This window comes from Bombina bombina, chromosome 4 (assembly GCF_027579735.1).
Source record: "Bombina bombina isolate aBomBom1 chromosome 4, aBomBom1.pri, whole genome shotgun sequence".
In the NCBI taxonomy this organism is placed as follows: Eukaryota; Metazoa; Chordata; class Amphibia; order Anura; family Bombinatoridae; genus Bombina; species Bombina bombina.
In genome coordinates, this window is record NC_069502.1 from 950,103,271 (window position 1) to 950,120,889 (window position 17,619).

A 17,619-nucleotide genomic window follows, 5' to 3' on the forward strand; every position below is an offset into this window, starting at 1 on the left:
GGTTGGTGCTAAGGCAGGGGTCCATCACAACTAAAATATTTTATTATTTTTATTTAAAAAAAAAAAAAACTCTTTTATTTAGTACTGGCAGACTTTCTGCCAGTACTTAAGATGGCGGTAACAATTGTGGGGTGGGGGAGGGAAGAGAGCTGTTTGGGAGGGATCAGGGGGTGGGATGTGTCAGGTGGGAGGCTGATCTCTAAAATTAACCCTGCAAGCTCCCTACAAGCTACCTAATTTAACCCCTTCACTGCTGGGCATAATTCACGTGTGGTGCGCAGCAGCATTTAGCGGCCTTCTAATTACCAAAAAGCAACGCCAAAGCCATATAATTCTGCTATTTCTGAACAAAGGGGATCCCAGAGAAGCTTTTACAACAATTTCTGCCATAATAGCACAAGCTGTTTGTAAATAATTTCAGTGAGAAACCTAAAATTGTGAAAAATGTAAAGTTTTTTTTTTTATTTGCTCGCATTTGGCGGTGAAATGGTGGCATAAAATATACCAAAATGGGCCTAGATCAATACTTGGGGTTGTCTACTACACTACACTAAAGCTAAAATTAACCCTACAAGCTCCCTAATTAACCCCTTCACTCCTGGGCATAAAACATGTGTGGTGCGCAGCGGCATTTAGCGGCCTTCTAATTACCAAAAAGCAACCACAAAGCCATATAAGTCTGTTATTTCTGAAAAAGGGGATCCCAGAGAAGCATTTACAACCATTTGTGCCATAATTGCAGAAGCTGTTTGTAAATAATTTCAGTGGGAAACCTAAAGTTTGTGACAAAATTTGTGAAAAAGTTAACTTTTTTTTTTTTTTATCGCATTTGGCGGTGAAATGGTGGCATGAAATATACCAAAATGGGCCTAGATCAATACTTTGGGATGTCTTCTAAAACAAAATATATACATGTCAAGGGATATTCAGGTATTCCTGACAGATATCAGGGTTCCAAAGTAACTAGCGCTAATTTTGAAAAAAAGTGGTTTGGAAATAGCAAAGTGCTACTTGTATTTATTGCCCCATAAATTGCAAAAAAAGCAAAGAACATGTAAACATTGGGTATTTCTAAACTCAGGACAAAATTTATAAGCTATTTAGCATGGGTGTTTTTTGGTGATTGTAGATGTGTAACAGATTTTGGGGGTCAAAGTTAGAAAAAGTGTGTTTTTTTCCATTTTTTCCTCATATTTTATCATTTTTTTTTAGTAAATTATAAGATATGATGAAAATAATGGTATCTTTAGAAAGTCCATTTAATGACGAGAAAAACGGTATATAATATGTGTGGGTACAGTAAACGAGTAAGAGGAAAATTACAGCTAAACGCAAACACTGCAGAAATGTAAAAATAGCCATTGTCATTAAGGGTAAGAAAATTGAAAAATGGTCCGGTCATTAAGGGGTTAAAGCACTGGACAAGTTTGGTTTTGCAGGACAATTTATTAAGTACATTAAATTAATCTTTCAAGACCCGATTTCATATATTAATGTAAATGGCCTAGAATGGCCAGGCATAATGTTACAGAAAGGAACCAGCCAGGGTTGTCCCCTGTCGCTGTTACTTTTTAATATTGCCCTGGAACCTTTAGCAGTTTAATGTAGGAAGAGATTAGAAGGGGTCTCGATCGCTAATAAGAAAATAATAAGAATATTGTATTATCTTTATATGCAGATGATATACTCTTTTATGTAAGCAATACCAAATGGAATATACCACTTATTCTCCATACTATTTCTGAATTTAGTAAATTTTTGGGATATAAAATTAATTTAAACAAGTCAGAAATTCTCTGGATCTCTAAACCAAAAAGATAGTCAACTACTAAATCCTTTTAGACCAGCAGTCGGGAAAATTAAGTATTTAGGAATATTTTTGTCTAAAAATCCTGGTGATTGGTATGGCCTGAATTTCTTCCCGATTTGGCAGAAATGCGCTCTCTGTTTTAAAAATTGGGTCAAGTTACCATTAACTCTTTCAGCTAGAATAACACTTATTAAAATGATTCTCTTTCCTAAAATGTTATTTTTGTTACAAAATATTCCTGTAATCCTTAGTAGGAAGATACACAAAAATTTAATTCACAATGTTCGCAATTTCTATGGGGTAAAGGGAACCACATATTGCTTTCAGAAAGCTAGCACATCTTAAAAGAGAGGGGGATACTCTCTTTCCAACATACATTTTTACAATTGGACCTGTATGGCTAAGATAGCTTTGGATTGACTCACAGGTTCTGATTATACCACAAATTATCGGGTAGAAGAGGCTCTAGTTGCACCCTATTCTCTTAAGGCTTTATTACATCAGACACACTTTAAATCCCCTCCAATAAAAAAATACCTTTCAAATATACCATATACAATATTTTATTAGCCTGGAAGAAAATCTGTCAGTCTCCACATTGAATATAAAATCTTACAATATCTTCCAATAAGGGGCAACCCACAGTTCGAAAGTGGCTTTGAATCCCATGCTTGGTCTCAAAAAGGACTTAATTTTATTATACAATTAATAGATACACAGACTAAGTCTGTTAAGCCCTTTGATCTACTGGCTAGGGAATATGAGCTGGAGAGAAAACAACTTTTTGCCTATCTACAAACTTTATTAATACTCACAAAATAACAGATTTTAACCCAGAGAGTTTAAGAGACATTAACACAATCATTAATCTCTATCGCTCTGGGAAACATTCATTTTCTCTTTTATAAGATTTGAACTTTGAATATTTTTGAAAGAGCTTTGTTAGGATTACCAAATATTCATCTGCTGTTTTTTATAGAGAATCGCATATTAAACTAATTAATAGAGCCTATCTTACACCGAATATAATGACCAAATGGCATACGAGGGGTATTATTCTGTGCTCAAGATGTAGTCTCCCCAGGGCAGATCTCCTGCATGCCTTTTATTTATGTCCCAAAATTCAGAATTTTTAAGGTAAAATCTTATATTGGCTTAATAAATTTCTTACGACTAAAATTAAATTTGATATGGATCAGATCTTTTTTCTAGTCTCTAAAACTGATGTGTAAAACAAACAACTGATTACCACTACTATCCTAACTGCTAGACAGATGATCTTAAAAAGTTGAAAAGATAAGAGAGCACAAACTATAGCTGCATTTAATAAAAGTATGCTACTTCAGCTAGCAGTAGATTTAAAAGACCCCCTGATATTTTCAGGTAATAAACTTAAAGGGACATTAAACACTTTGAGATGGTAATATAAAATGATAAATTGTATATATAAAACAGCTCTGCAATATACTTTAATTATTTCTTTTGTCCTCTTTGCCTGTAATTCCATTCTGAAATTGTGAGATTTTCAGTTCCTGTTAGAAATGGAAGTGCAGAACACTGTTAAATCCAGCACAACCATTGGCTGCACACTCTAGTGACCTATGTATAACCGTCTCTAATTGGCCACAGCAGAGAAGGTAACACAAGTTACAACATGGCAGCTCCCAGTGTTTTATAGACACTAAAACTTTACACTTATTTTGTCACTTTTTAAACAACTAATGAAACTTTAAAAAATACATCTACATGTTACTCATGGACTAATATTTTCTTTGAATGTATCATTCTATCTAGCCTGTATTTAGTGTTTAATGTCCCTTTAAGGCTTTCTTGGAAAAATGGGAGAATGTTATTATGTCACTCCCCACTGAAACACAAATACAGATTCTTTACCCTCTGTAGGCTTCCCCTCTCTTCCTTCAATTAATGTTATTAGACCACTACCCTCCACATTGGAGACAAATGGAAAACTCCCAATTCATGTATAGAAAGATAAAGGGTTCATTAACTTATTAAACTGAAGAGCCTTCTGTTTTCTTTTTTGAATAATAGAAACACTGTTTTTCTCTAAATGTTTAACTTTCATATGCTTACACTAATCTGCGAATTATTGTAATATTGTATTTATCATGACTCTGTATGTTAGACTTCCCTATATAATTTTCTTTTCTTTTCTTGATTTACGGGATGTATCATGCATTGATTTATAAATTAGGCTGACCTGTGACGTTGCCAGGATCAGATGGCTGCTGTTACTCGCTTTGTATATACATGCAGATTAGTTCTGCTTGGATTTTACCCTGTAACCAATAAAGGATTAAGTTTTAAGCTACCCAGACTACTTTTAGTTAAAATTTCCCATAATTACAGCACTGGTATTATTAGCAACCTTTCCTATTTTCATTAGTAGTTGAGTTTCCTCCATGCCACTAATGTTGGGCAGCTTGTAGCATGTTCCTATTAATATTTTTTTAGGATTTTTTTCCCCACTCCTTATTTTAGCCCACAGGGTCTCTACATTATCACATGTTACAAGACACTACTGTGACGTTTCGGGGTTGCAAGCGCCTTCCTCAGACGACCCCGAAACGTCACAGTAGTGTCTTTGTAAAATAAAAAGTTGTTTCGCTCTGCTTCAAAATCCAGTGAGTGCCGCTTCCAATTTACAACTACCGTGGGTTTTCTTTGGATGTATTTTATTAAGCTGGCACTCTGGTTGCTGACTGAAATGTGAGAGTGCCTGCCTCTTTCAATTTTGTGTAGAGGTGTTAAAATCACAGTGACCATGTATGGTAACACTTTTTTAGAAGCAACTGAGGTATCAATCTTATCCTAATATGATAAAGTGATCAGAGTTGAAATGTACCCATGATAAGCAAAGTCCGTTACCAGCAACTCCAGCACGCATAGCCCCAAACCGGAAATCTAGAAGTCCTGAAGACGTCACCCACACAAGCACAGACTCCTGGAGTGCCGTAGCTGAAATACGGATGAACCACTCCACAAAAAGATGAATGAGGACAAAAAGGTAGCAGGCACTACAAACAGGTGCAAGATAGTCCGTAGTTTATTTGCAATAAAAGACAATAAAAAGTCGTCAAAAAATGCAAAGATATAGGACACAAACAAAAGTTTAACAAAACAGACCATGGAGGTGGACAGTGACAGATGTCTAACATGTTCTGCGCCCCCTACAGGTGCTTACTCATAGACGTAATACCTACACACAATATTGTGCTATTTATACCCTACACCAGGAAACATTAACCTATGCTAAACCAGTGTGAATTAAAAGAAACAGACTTACATAACACTATCTGTATATTATAAAACAGCACAAAGAATGTGAATGTGAATATACAAGCTGACCATCAGAAATTAAATTAATTAATTAAATCTTAATAATGACTTTGCCAACATAAGAAAGACAATAATGAAATAGCTGGAAAAGCTGAAAAAAGCCTAAAGATTTTATATAAGTATATGAACAAGGCAAAACAGCTACCAGCTATAGTATTATACTCAAAATAAACAAGTGACTGAGGACAAGAATTTATTAAATTCAGACAGAAAATGGGATACCTTATCTGTGAATAATTTATATCTAATAGATTAGTTAACAGCCAATAGTAAAAGTGTGACATGTCAACTTAATAGTACAAAAAGGATAAAAAAAATAGGCATAAAGGGACAGTGACACATAGTAGCATGAAAGTTTGAAACTTCTAGCAACCCAAGGCATATGGAACTTTAGAGGGCAAGGACAGGTACATGGGACAAAAGCTACTTAGCTGACCTACTAAGGACAATTAACCATCAATAAAAAAGTTAATGTCACATTCCCCATTCATGCCCAATGGTCTGCGTGTTTTTAATTTCAACATCCAAAATATCTCCTTTCTCTCCAAGATTTTATATCTATTGCCTCCTCTTGGGGGCACTACCGCTAGGTCTATTACCTGAATGGTTACATCAGCTATATTAGTAAAATGTTCACTATTAAAGTGATTTGCAACCGCAGATTCTTTCACGTAATATTTAACATCACGGGTATGCTTCCCAATAGGATTTTTTCACCTTTAATTCCGATTGGCTGATAGAATTCTATCAGCCAATTGGAATTCAAGGGAGGCCATCTTTGATGATGTCACTTAAAGGAACCTTCATTCTGCAAGAAGATTTCGATTGAAGAGGATGCTCCGCGCCGGATGTCTTGAAGATGGAACCGCTCCGCACCAGATGGATGAAGTTAGAAGATGCCGTCTGGATGAAGACTTCTGCGGGCTTGGATGAAGACTTTGGCCGCTTGGATGAAGACTTCTGCCGGCTTCGATGAGGACTTCTGCCGCTTCGTTGAGGATGGATGTCAAAAACTGTAAGTGGATCTTCGGGGGTTAGTGTTAGGCTTTTTTAAGGGTTTATTTGGTGGGTTTTATTTTTAGATTAGGGGTTTGGACACTCGAAAAAGAGCTAAATGCCCTTTTAAGGGCAATGCCCATCCAAATGCCCTTTTCAGGGCAATGGGGAGCTTAGGTTTTTTTAGTTAGGGGTTGGTTGTGTGGGTGGTGGGTTTTACTGTTGGGGGGTTGCTTGTATTTTTTTTTACAGGTAAAAGAGCTGATTTATTTAGGGAAATGCCCCGCAAAAGGCCCTTTTAAGGGCTATTGGTAGTTTAGTTTAGGCTAGGGTTTTTTTTTATTTTGGGGGGCTTTTTTATTTTGATAGGGCTATTAGATGAGGTGTAATTAGTTTAAATATCGTCCTGTCTATTGGAGCCCCGTAACTCCCTAAACTACCTGCTAAATAAAACCTAACACCTAACGCATGCACAATGTCTATCTACCTGTCAACCGCGATCCCCCGCCGCAATCCCTAATAAAGTTATTAACCCCTAAACCGCCGCTCCCAGACCCCGCCGCCAGCTATATTAAATCTATAATCCCCTAATGTGAGCCCCTACCCCGCCGCCATCTATCTTACCTACCCCCTAAAGTGAGCCCCTACCCCGCCGCCATGTATCTTACCTACCCCCTAATGTGAGCCCCTACCCCGCCGCCATCTATCTTACCTACCCCCTAAAGTGAGCCCCTACCCCGCCGCCATCTATCTTACCTACCCCCTAAAGTGAGCTCCTACCCCGCCGCCATCTATTTTAAAAATATTAACCCCTAATTTAATCCGCCTACACCGCCGCCAGCTATATTAACTATATTAACCCTAATTATATTAGGGTTAATCTAGTTAATATAGTTATTATATTATATATATATTAACTATATTAACCCTAATTATATTAGGGTTAATATAGTTAATATCGTTATTATATTATATATATTAAGTATAATAACCCTATCTAACTCTAACATCCCTAACTAAATTCTTATTAAAATAAATCTAATTAATATTAATGTTATTAATTAAATGATTCCTATTTAAATCTAAATACTTACCTATAAAATAAACCCTAAGATAGCTACAATGTAATTAATAATTACATTCTAACTATTTTAGGGTTTATATTTATTTTACAGGTAACTTGCTATTTATTTTAACTAGGTACAATAGCTATTAAATAGTTAATAACTATTTAATAGCTACCTAGTTAAAATAATTACCAATTTACCTGTAAAATAAATCCTAACCTAAGTTCCAAATACACCTACACTATCAATAAATTAAATAAACTACAAATATCTAAACTAAAATACAATAAAATAAACTAAACTAAATTACAAAAAAAACAAAACACTAAATTACAAAAAATAAAAAAAATATTACAAGATTTTAAAGCTAATTACACCTATTCTAAGCCCCCTAATAAAATAATAAAGCCCCCCAAAATAAAAAAAATTCCCTACCCTATTCTAAATTAAAAAAGTTCACAGCTCTTTTACCTTACCAGCCCTTAAAAGGGCCTTTTGCGGGGGATGCCCCAAAGAATTCAGCTCTTTTGCATTGAAATAAACATACAATACCCCCCCCAACATTACAACCCACCACCCACATACCCCTATTCTAAACCCACCCAAACCCCCCTTTACGAAAACCTAACACTACCCCCCTGAAGATCTCCCTACCTTGTCTTCACCCAGCCGGGCAGAACTCTTCATCCGATCCGGGCGATGTCCAATCAAGCGGCAGTGAAGTCTTCTTCCATCCGGCGATGTCTTCAATCAAGCGGCAGTGAAGTCTTCTTCCATCCGGCGATGTCTTCAATCAAGCGGCAGTGAAGTCTTCTTCCATCCGGCGATGTCTTCAATCAAGCGGCAGTGAAGTCTTCTTCCATCCGGCGATGTCTTCAATCAAGCGGCAGTGAAGTCTTCTTCCATCCGGCGATGTCTTCAAGCAAAGCGGCATCTTCAATCTTCTTTCTTCGCTCCTCCGCCGCGGAGCATCCATCCTGAACGAAGACTGAACGTGAAATGAGGTACCTTTAAATGACGTCATCCAAGATGGCGTCCGTCGAATTCCCATTGGCTGATAGGATTCTATCAGCCAATCGGAATTAAGGTAGAAAAATCTGATTGGCTGATTGAATCAGCCAATCAGATTCAAGTTCAATCCGATTGGCTGTTAGGGGTTAATAAATGTAGTATAGTGGTGGCGACGTTGGGGGCGGCAGATTAGGGGTTAATAAACTGCACTTTTACAATTATACTTTAGTCATGTTGAATGTGCTTCACAAACATTCTGTTTATTATACAGACTCCTTAGAAAAAAGAAAAAGCATCAGGGTATATATTAGAATTGTGTTGTAGTGGTTTTTGCAGCTACTATTCTCCTATACTGAGACTTGTAGCTTATTCCTCTTAAGATGATATGATTATTCACATTACTACAGCAGCTTCTGATTAACCCTATAGTACCAATGGAGAATTTTCACTTTCTAATATTTCTTGTTTATTTAAAATAGCTTTGGTTAAACTATGGTTTTCTGTTTGTTTAATACATTAGGCATCTGTTATCAAAATAACTCTTGTTACTTAACTTAAACTTAATGACACAGCATTTTATTACAGCTATATGGTCCAGTTGAAGATAAACAGAGTTCCTATTATCAGTCTGCTCTAAACTATGAGTGTTCTCATCTAAAGTGCTTGAGCTATTTTCATTACTGTTTGTTAAAGATTCAAAAGTGGCTTATTTTGTCTCATATCCCCTGTTTTTCTCCATTTTTAGCTGTTTTATGAGCTACATTATCTAAAAGTGTCCACTAGTTGTTAGAAGGGAAAAGTTATCTAGTTTCATTTCTGTATTAAGTAGCTGTGGTGGTTGATCCAAGAGAGGCCGCTATTTTTCCTTGGGAGAACCATTTCTCTATTTCTTTTGTCAGTTGGTATCAAGGATTAACAATAAGCATTTTACATCTTAACACTTTGAGGTTCATTTTGCTTGTTAAACTATAGGCAATATTTACTGATTCAGTATCTCAATTACAAGATGTAATATATCTTGTACTTTTGTTACTGCATATTGATCTGTAATAATTTTCTATTTATGTGCTAATGTGTGTTTAACTGGAAGAGAACAAAGCAAATAAAAAATAAAATTGAAGTCATTTGGAAAGTGGTTTAAAAGTGCATGTTCTATTAGAATTGATAAAGAATTTTTTTGGGTATGACCACCCTTTGCCTTAAAAACAGCATTAATTCTTCTAGGTACACTTGCAAACAGTTTTTTGTGTCTTTCATCTGCTGCATTAATTTTCCTTGGGCCACCACTGCATATACGGTCCTCAATGTTGCCTATTTCTTTGTGCTTCTTCAGGTGAGCTTGGAAAGCACATCTGGAAACCCCTGTCTGCCTTGAAATTTCTGCCTGGGAGAGACCTGGCTGATACAATACAACTATCTTGTGTCTCAGTCTTGCCATAATGTATGACATTGTGTTGATATTAAACTGTCTTCAGCAACCTCACCTTGTTAGCAGAGTTTGGCTGTTCCTCACCAAGTTGTATTCACCCTACACAGCTGTTTCTGTCTCTATTAAAGATTGTGTTTCAACCAGACATGTGCATTTCGTCAGTTTGTGCATTCGTCGGCATTCGACTATTTTCGGAGCCACATTTTTTTTTCTTGTGAAAGTGAAACACACTAAGATCTGGATTTGCACAAATCTTAGGCCTAGATTTGGAATTTTGCGTTAGAAGGGGTGCGTTAGCTACGCATGCTTTTTTTTGGCCGCACCTTTTAAATACCGCTGGTATTTAGAGTTCACAGAATGGCTGCGTTAGGCTCCAAAAAGGGAGCATAGAGCATAATTTACCGCCACTGCAACTCTAAATACCAGCGGTGCTTACGGACGCGGCCAGCTTCAAAAACGTGCTCGTGCACGATTCCCCCATAGGAAACAATGGGACAGTTTGAGCTGAAAAAAAACCTAACACCTGCAAAAAAGCAGCGTTCAGCTCCTAACGCAGCCCCATTGTTTCCTATGGGGAAACACTTCCTAAGTTTGCACCTAACATGTACCCCGAGTCTAAACACCCCTAACCTTACACTTATTAACCCCTATTCTGCCGCCCCCGCTATCGCTGACCCCTGCATATTATTTTTAACCCCTAATCTGCCGCTCCGTACACCGCCGCAACCTACATTATAGCTATGTACCCCTAATCTGCTGCCCCTAACACCGCCGACCCCTATATTATATTATATTAACCCCTAATCTGCCCCCCACAACGTCGCCACCAGCTACCTACAATAATTAACCCCTAATCTGCCGACCGGACCTCACCGCTACTATAATAAAGTTATTAACCCCTAATCCGCCTCACTCCCGCATCAATAACCCTATAAGAAATAGTATTAACCCCTAATCTGCCCTCCCTAATATCGCCGACACCTAACTTCAATTATTAACCCCTAATCTGCCGACCGGACCTCACCGCTACTATAATAAATGTATTAACCCCTAAAGCTAAGTCTAACACTAACACCCCCCTAAGTTAAATATAATTTTATTCTAACGAAAAAAAATAATTCTTATTAAATAAATTATTCCTATTTAAAGCTAAATACTTACCTGTAAATTAAACCCTAATATAGCTACAATATAACGAATAATTATATTGTAGCTATTTTAGGATTAATATTTATTTTACAGGCAACTTTGTATTTATTTTAACCAGGTACAATAGCTATTAAATAGTTAAGAACTATTTAATAGCTACCTAGTTAAAATAATTACAAAATTACCTGTAAAATAAATCCTAACCTAAGTTACAATTAAACCTAACACTACACTATCAATAAATTACTTAAATAAAATACCTACAATTATCTACAATTAAACCTAACACTACACTATCAATAAATTAATTAAATAAAATACCTACAAATAAATACAATTAAATAAACTAACTAAAGTACAAAAAATAAAAAAGAACTAAGTTACAAAAAATAAAAAAATATTTACAAAACATTAGAAAAATATTACAACAATTTTAAACTAATTACACCTACTCTAAGCCCCCTAATAAAATAACAAAGCCCCCCAAAATAAAAAAAATGCCCTACCCTATTCTAAAATTAAAATAGAAAAGCTCTTTTACCTTACCAGCCCTTAAAAGGGCCATTTGCGGGGCATGCCCCAAAGAATTCAGCTCTTTTGCCTGGGAAAAAAAACATACAATACCCCCCCCCCAACATTACAACCCACCACCCACATACCCCTAATCTAACCCAAACCCCCCTTAAATAAACCTAACACTAAGCCCCTGAAGATCTTCCTACCTTATCTTCACCACACCGGGTATCACTGATCGGTCCTGGCTCCGATGTCTTGATCCAAGCCCAAGCGGGGGGCTGAAGACATCCATCCTCCGGCTGAAGTCTTGATCCAAGCGGCAGCTAAAGAAGTTCATCTTCGGGCAGAAGTCTTCATCCTATCCGGGAAGAAGAGGGCATCTGGACCGGCAAACATCTTCATCCAGGCAGCATCTTCTATGTTCTTCCATCCGATGACGAGCGGCTCATCTTGAAGACCTCCAGCGCGGATCCATCCTCTTCTTCCGACAACTAGACGACGAATGAAGGTTCCTTTAAGGGACATCATCGAAGATGGCGTCCCTCGAATTCCGATTGGCTGATAGGATTCTATCAGCCAATCGGAATTAAGGTAGGAAAATTCTGATTGGCTGATGGAATCAGCCAATCAGATTCAAGTTCAATCCGATTGGCTGATTGGATCAGCCAATCAGATTGAGCTCACATTCTATTGGCTGATCGGAACAGCCAATAGAATGCGAGCTCAATCTGATTGGCTGATTGGATCAGCCAATGGATTGAACTTGAATCTGATTGGCTGATTCCATCAGCCAATCAGAATTTTCCTACCTTAATTCCGATTGGCTGATAGAATCCTATCAGCCAATCGGAATTCGAGGGACGCCTTCTTGGATGACGTCCCTTAAAGGAACCTTCATTCATCGTCTAGTCGTCGGAAGAAGAGGATGGATCCGCGCTGGAGGTCTTCAAGATGAGCCGCTCGTCATCGGATGGAAGAACATAGAAGATGCCGTCTGGATGAAGATGTTTGCCGGTCCGGATGTCCTCTTCTGCCCGGATAGGATGAAGACTTCTGCCTGAAGATGGACTTCTTCAGCCGCCGCTTGGATCAAGACTTCAGCCGGAGGATGGATGTCTTCAGCCCCCCGCTTGGGCTTGGATCAAGACATCGGAGCCAGGACAGATCGGTGATACCCGGTGTGGTGAAGATAAGGTAGGAAGATCTTCAGGGGCTTAGTGTTAGGTTTATTTAAGGGGGGTTTGGGTTAGATTAGGGGTATGTGGGTGGTGGGTTGTAATGTTGGGGGGGGGTATTGTATGTTTTTTTTCCCAGGCAAAAGAGCTGAATTCTTTGGGGCATGCCCCGCAAATGGCCCTTTTAAGGGCCGGTAAGGTAAAAGAGCTTTTCTATTTTAATTTTAGAATAGGGTAGGGCATTTTTTTATTTTGGGGGGCTTTGTTATTTTATTAGGGGGCTTAGAGTAGGTGTAATTAGTTTAAAATTGTTGTAATATTTTTCTAATGTTTGTAAATATTTTTTTATTTTTTGTAACTTAGTTCTTTTTTATTTTTTGTACTTTAGTTAGTTTATTTAATTGTATTTATTTGTAGGTATTTTATTTAATTAATTTATTGATAGTGTAGTGTTAGGTTTAATTGTAGATAATTGTAGGTATTTTATTTAAGTAATTTATTGATAGTGTAGTGTTAGGTTTAATTGTAACTTAGGTTAGGATTTATTTTACAGGTAATTTTGTAATTATTTTAACTAGGCAGCTATTAAATAGTTGTGCACGGTGGGGGTGGGGAGCGCTCAAAAAGAGCTGTGAGTTGGACTGTGATTCTTAACTATTCCTTAAAATCCTTCAAATCTTCTCACAAAAATCCTAAATTAAAGTGTAAATAAATTAATCACTGTGCTAGTGTTGTTCTATAAAAGAGTGTACTCCGTGTTAAAACATATTTCCCCTAATCGGCAATTTTGTAACAATATATATTGTTTAAAACTTAGTTTAAAGTGCAGTGCGTGTATATATGTGCATTAGTAATATTCCCATCCACAACAGATGCTACTGGTATTTTTCCTATTCCTTAACACTTCTATCCGTAATGTGTAAGCACAATGTTGTGAATACAATATTGTAAATATACTTATAAGTGAATGAAAAAAATACAGTGGTTTAGAAAAAAAACATTTACTTAAAACATGTTAAAATACAAATACAAATACTGTTGCTGAAGACAATTCATATGGTGTTCCGTATCTTTGTAATTAAAGCATATATTAGAGCATATCCATATCCTATGAAAAAGTGTAATTGTTTAAAAATAATGTTTTTCAGTGAGTTCAGATATTGTGATTCTATAGTAATATATCTGATAGGATATTCCTAAGTTGTGGCCACAACTAGTCCATAGATTAAAAAGTCCCAATGGTAAAAACAAATTGGCCGACGGGAGAAACAACAAACTCGGCTTGTACACAGAAGCACTCTTCCCAGAACCCACGGCATCACGATAAATATCACGGAGGTAAGGGATATCGGAGGTCCGGTTAGGGGGAGTCGAGCCAATTTGTTTTTACCATTGGGACTTTTTAATCTATGGACTAGTTGTGGCCACAACTTAGGAATATCCTATCAGATATATTACTATAGAATCACAATATCTGAACTCACTGAAAAACATTATTTTTAAACAATTACACTTTTTCATAGGATATGGATATGCTCTAATATATGCTTTAATTACAAAGATACGGAACACCATATGAATTGTCTTCAGCAACAGTATTTGTATTTGTATTTTAACATGTTTTAAGTAAATGTTTTTTTTCTAAACCACTGTATTTTTTTCATTCACTTATAAGTATATTTACAATATTGTATTCACAACATTGTGCTTACACATTACGGATAGAAGTGTTAAGGAATAGGAAAAATACCAGTAGCATCTGTTGTGGATGGGAATATTACTAATGCACATATATACACGCACTGCACTTTAAACTAAGTTTTAAACAATATATATTGTTACAAAATTGCCGATTAGGGGAAATATGTTTTAACACGGAGTACACTCTTTTATAGAACAACACTAGCACAGTGATTAATTTATTTACACTTTAATTTAGGATTTTTGTGAGAAGATTTGAAGGATTTTAAGGAATAGTTAAGAATCACAGTCCAACTCACAGCTCTTTTTGAGCGCTCCCCACCCCCACCTTGCACACTTTCACACATCTGATATTGGGAGCATATCAGACTTGGGGAAGCAAGTTGAGTCTGATCTAAGCTTCACTCCTCACCCCCTCTTTAGCTATTAAATAGTTATTAACTATTTAATAGCTATTGTACCTGGTTAAAATAAATACAAAGTTGCCTGTAAAATAAATATTAATCCTAAAATAGCTACAATATAATTATTCGTTATATTGTAGCTATATTAGGGTTTATTTTACAGGTAAGTATTTAGCTTTAAATAGGAATAATTTATTTAATAAGATTTAATTTATTTAGTTAGAATAAAATTATATGTAACTTAGGGGGGTGTTAGTGTTAGGGTTAGACTTAGCTTTAGGGGTTAATAGATTTATTAGAGTAGCGGTGAGGTCCGGTCGGCAGATTAGGGGTTAATACTTGAAGTTAGGTGTCGGTGATGTTAGGGAGGGCAGATTAGGGGTTAATACTATTTCTTATAGGGTTATTGAGGCGGGAGTGAGGCGGATTAGGGGTTAATACATTTATTATAGTAGCGGTGAGGTCCGGTCGGCAGATTAGGGGTTAATTATTGTAGGTAGCTGGCGGCGACATTGTGGGGGGCAGATTAGGGGTTAATAAATATAATATAGGGGTCGGCGGTGTTAGGGGCAGCAGATTAGGGGTACATAAGTATAACGTAGGTGGCGGCTGTGTGCGGTCGGCAGATTAGGGGTTAAAAAAAATTAATACAGTGGCGGCGATGTGGGGGGACCTCGGTTTAGGGGTACATAGGTAGTTTATGGGTGTTAGTGTACTTTAGACCACAGTAGTTAAGAGCTTTATGAACCGGCGTTAGCCCAAAAAGCTCTTAACTCCTGTTTTTTTTCTGCGGCTGGAGTTTTGTCGTTAGATTTCTAACGCTCACTTCAGCCAAGACTCTAAATACCAGCGTTAGAAAGATCCCATTGAAAAGATAGGATACGCAATTGGCGTAGGGGGATCTGTGGTATGGAAAAGTCGCGGCTGCAAAGTGAGCGTTAGACCCTTTCCTGACTGACTCCAAATACCAGCGGGCGGTAAAAACCAGCGTTAGGACCCCCTAACGCTGGTTTTGACAGCTACCGCAAAACTCTAAATCTAGGCGTTAGTTTGTTGTGCTTTCACAAGAAGAAATCAGGCTCAGAAGAGCTGAATGCCACTAAAATCCACCTCCTTCTGCATTTGGCAGCTAACGAAACTACTGAATGCACATGCCTAGTTTCATCTATATATTAAATTGATAATCATTAGCACTTGTTTGTATAATTGTTTAATCATGCACCTGACTATATGCTTACAAAATCCCTGACTTAGTGCAAGTGTACCTAAAAGAATTTATGCTGTTTTGAAAGCAAAGGGTGGTTTCTTCCAAATATTGATACTATTTAGATGATTTTTTTCTGTTTACTTTGCATTTTGTTAATTAATACAAATGAACTATTAACATTTCTATATTTGAAAGCATTCTTACTTTACAGTTTTTGTTCACACCTGCCTAATCCTTTGCACAGTACTGTATATCAACAAAACAGTTTTGAAAATGGTGTGTGAAGAGGATATTCTTATAATTAGTTATATCACATAACATTAAAGGGACAGTAAAGTCAAAATTAAACTTTAATCATTCAGATAGGGCATGCAATTTTAAACAACTTTCCAATTGACTTTTATCTTCAAATTTGCTTTGTTCCCTTGGTGGTATTTTTGAAAAGCTAAACCTAGGTAGGCTCAAGCTGATTTCTAAACCGTTGAAAACCGCCTCTTAGCTCAGAGCTTTTTGAAAGTTTCTCAGTTAGATAGTACTAGCTCATGTGTGTCATATAGATAACATTTTGCTCACTCCCTTGGAGTTATTTAGGAGTCTGCACTGATTGGCTACACTGCATGTCTGTCAAAAGCACTTAGATAAAGGGGCAGTCTGCAGAGGCTTAGATACAAGGTAATCACAGAGGTAAAACATATATTAATATAACTGTGTTTGTTATGCAAAACCGGGGAATGAGTAATAAAGGAATTATCTATCTTTTTAAACAATAAAAATTCTGGTGTAGACTGTCCCTTTAAGAAAGGTATTGAAAAGTGTCTCAGTGTTAAATAATGTGTTCTTGAATAATAATTATCAACCGATTACATTATTTTATTAATTTTTAATATATAATTAAATAAACCCAGTTGGTTATGGTGAACTCAGACCTTTGAACCCTATTTTATATATTGCAACAATAATAGTTGTCACAGTGTTTACAAACAATTTCACAGCCAGTATGATTTGAGTTTCTCTGTGTATTAGTACTTACATGTAATCATGTTTTGTGTTTTTAGCTGCTGGAGCTCTGCAGACTGGTGAAAGATGAAGCTTTGAAGGTTGTTTCAGCCTTTAATATCCCCAACAATTCAATTCAAGCCCCCATTGCTGGCATCTCCAACCCTAGAGTCAAGTGGGCTTATTACCCTCAACCAAGGCAAGAAGAGAAGATCCGTGCCAAACTATAAGCACTATACAGATGAACACAGCCTGTTTCTTCTTCTTTTTAAAAAAAACAAAGATGATGTGATGCCTTCTGACAAATCCAGGAAATTGCTCTACGATCTTTACAAAGACACATGATCCTGTTCACGATTCTAAATACATGAGATTCCAATGTACAGTCAACAATCAACATTTTCCATTTGGAGAACTATGATATTTTGATTCTTTTTAATTAAAAAAAACCAACTTGAATTTGTCTTTGTGTTTATTACTTTTATTAAGAATAATGGATAGAAAAACAAAATGTATTCATACCTTGTAAATGATTTTGATGGTGAGATCATCATACGTCCACTAGGAGGCAAATGAAGTGCAAAACAAGTTCCACCTTCAACTGTATACAAAGAAGAGTGGGCTCATGGGCTCTCACCATCATGAAAGAAATTAATTTATCAGGTAAGAATACTTTGTTTTTTTTTCATAAGATGGTGAGAGTCCACAAGATCATCAAAGTGGGATCATATACCCTACCACCATGTTTAGGGGGGGACACTACAGATAAAGCAGGAATGCTACTTTTCTGCAAAAAGC

At 36.7% G+C, this 17,619-nt stretch overlaps 1 protein-coding gene across 1 annotated transcript in view; it reads left to right on the forward strand.

Moving 5' to 3' along the window:
* ACOXL (acyl-CoA oxidase like) overlaps nt 1–17,280 on the forward strand; it is a 1,233,832-nt gene extending 1,216,552 nt beyond the window's left edge. Inside the window, exon 18 of the mRNA XM_053712602.1 lies at nt 16,881–17,280. Coding sequence (XP_053568577.1) covers nt 16,881–17,051 — 171 coding nt within the window. The 3' untranslated portion in view covers nt 17,052–17,280. The remainder of the gene's footprint in view (nt 1–16,880) is intronic.
* Nucleotides 17,281–17,619: the final 339 nt, after the last annotated feature.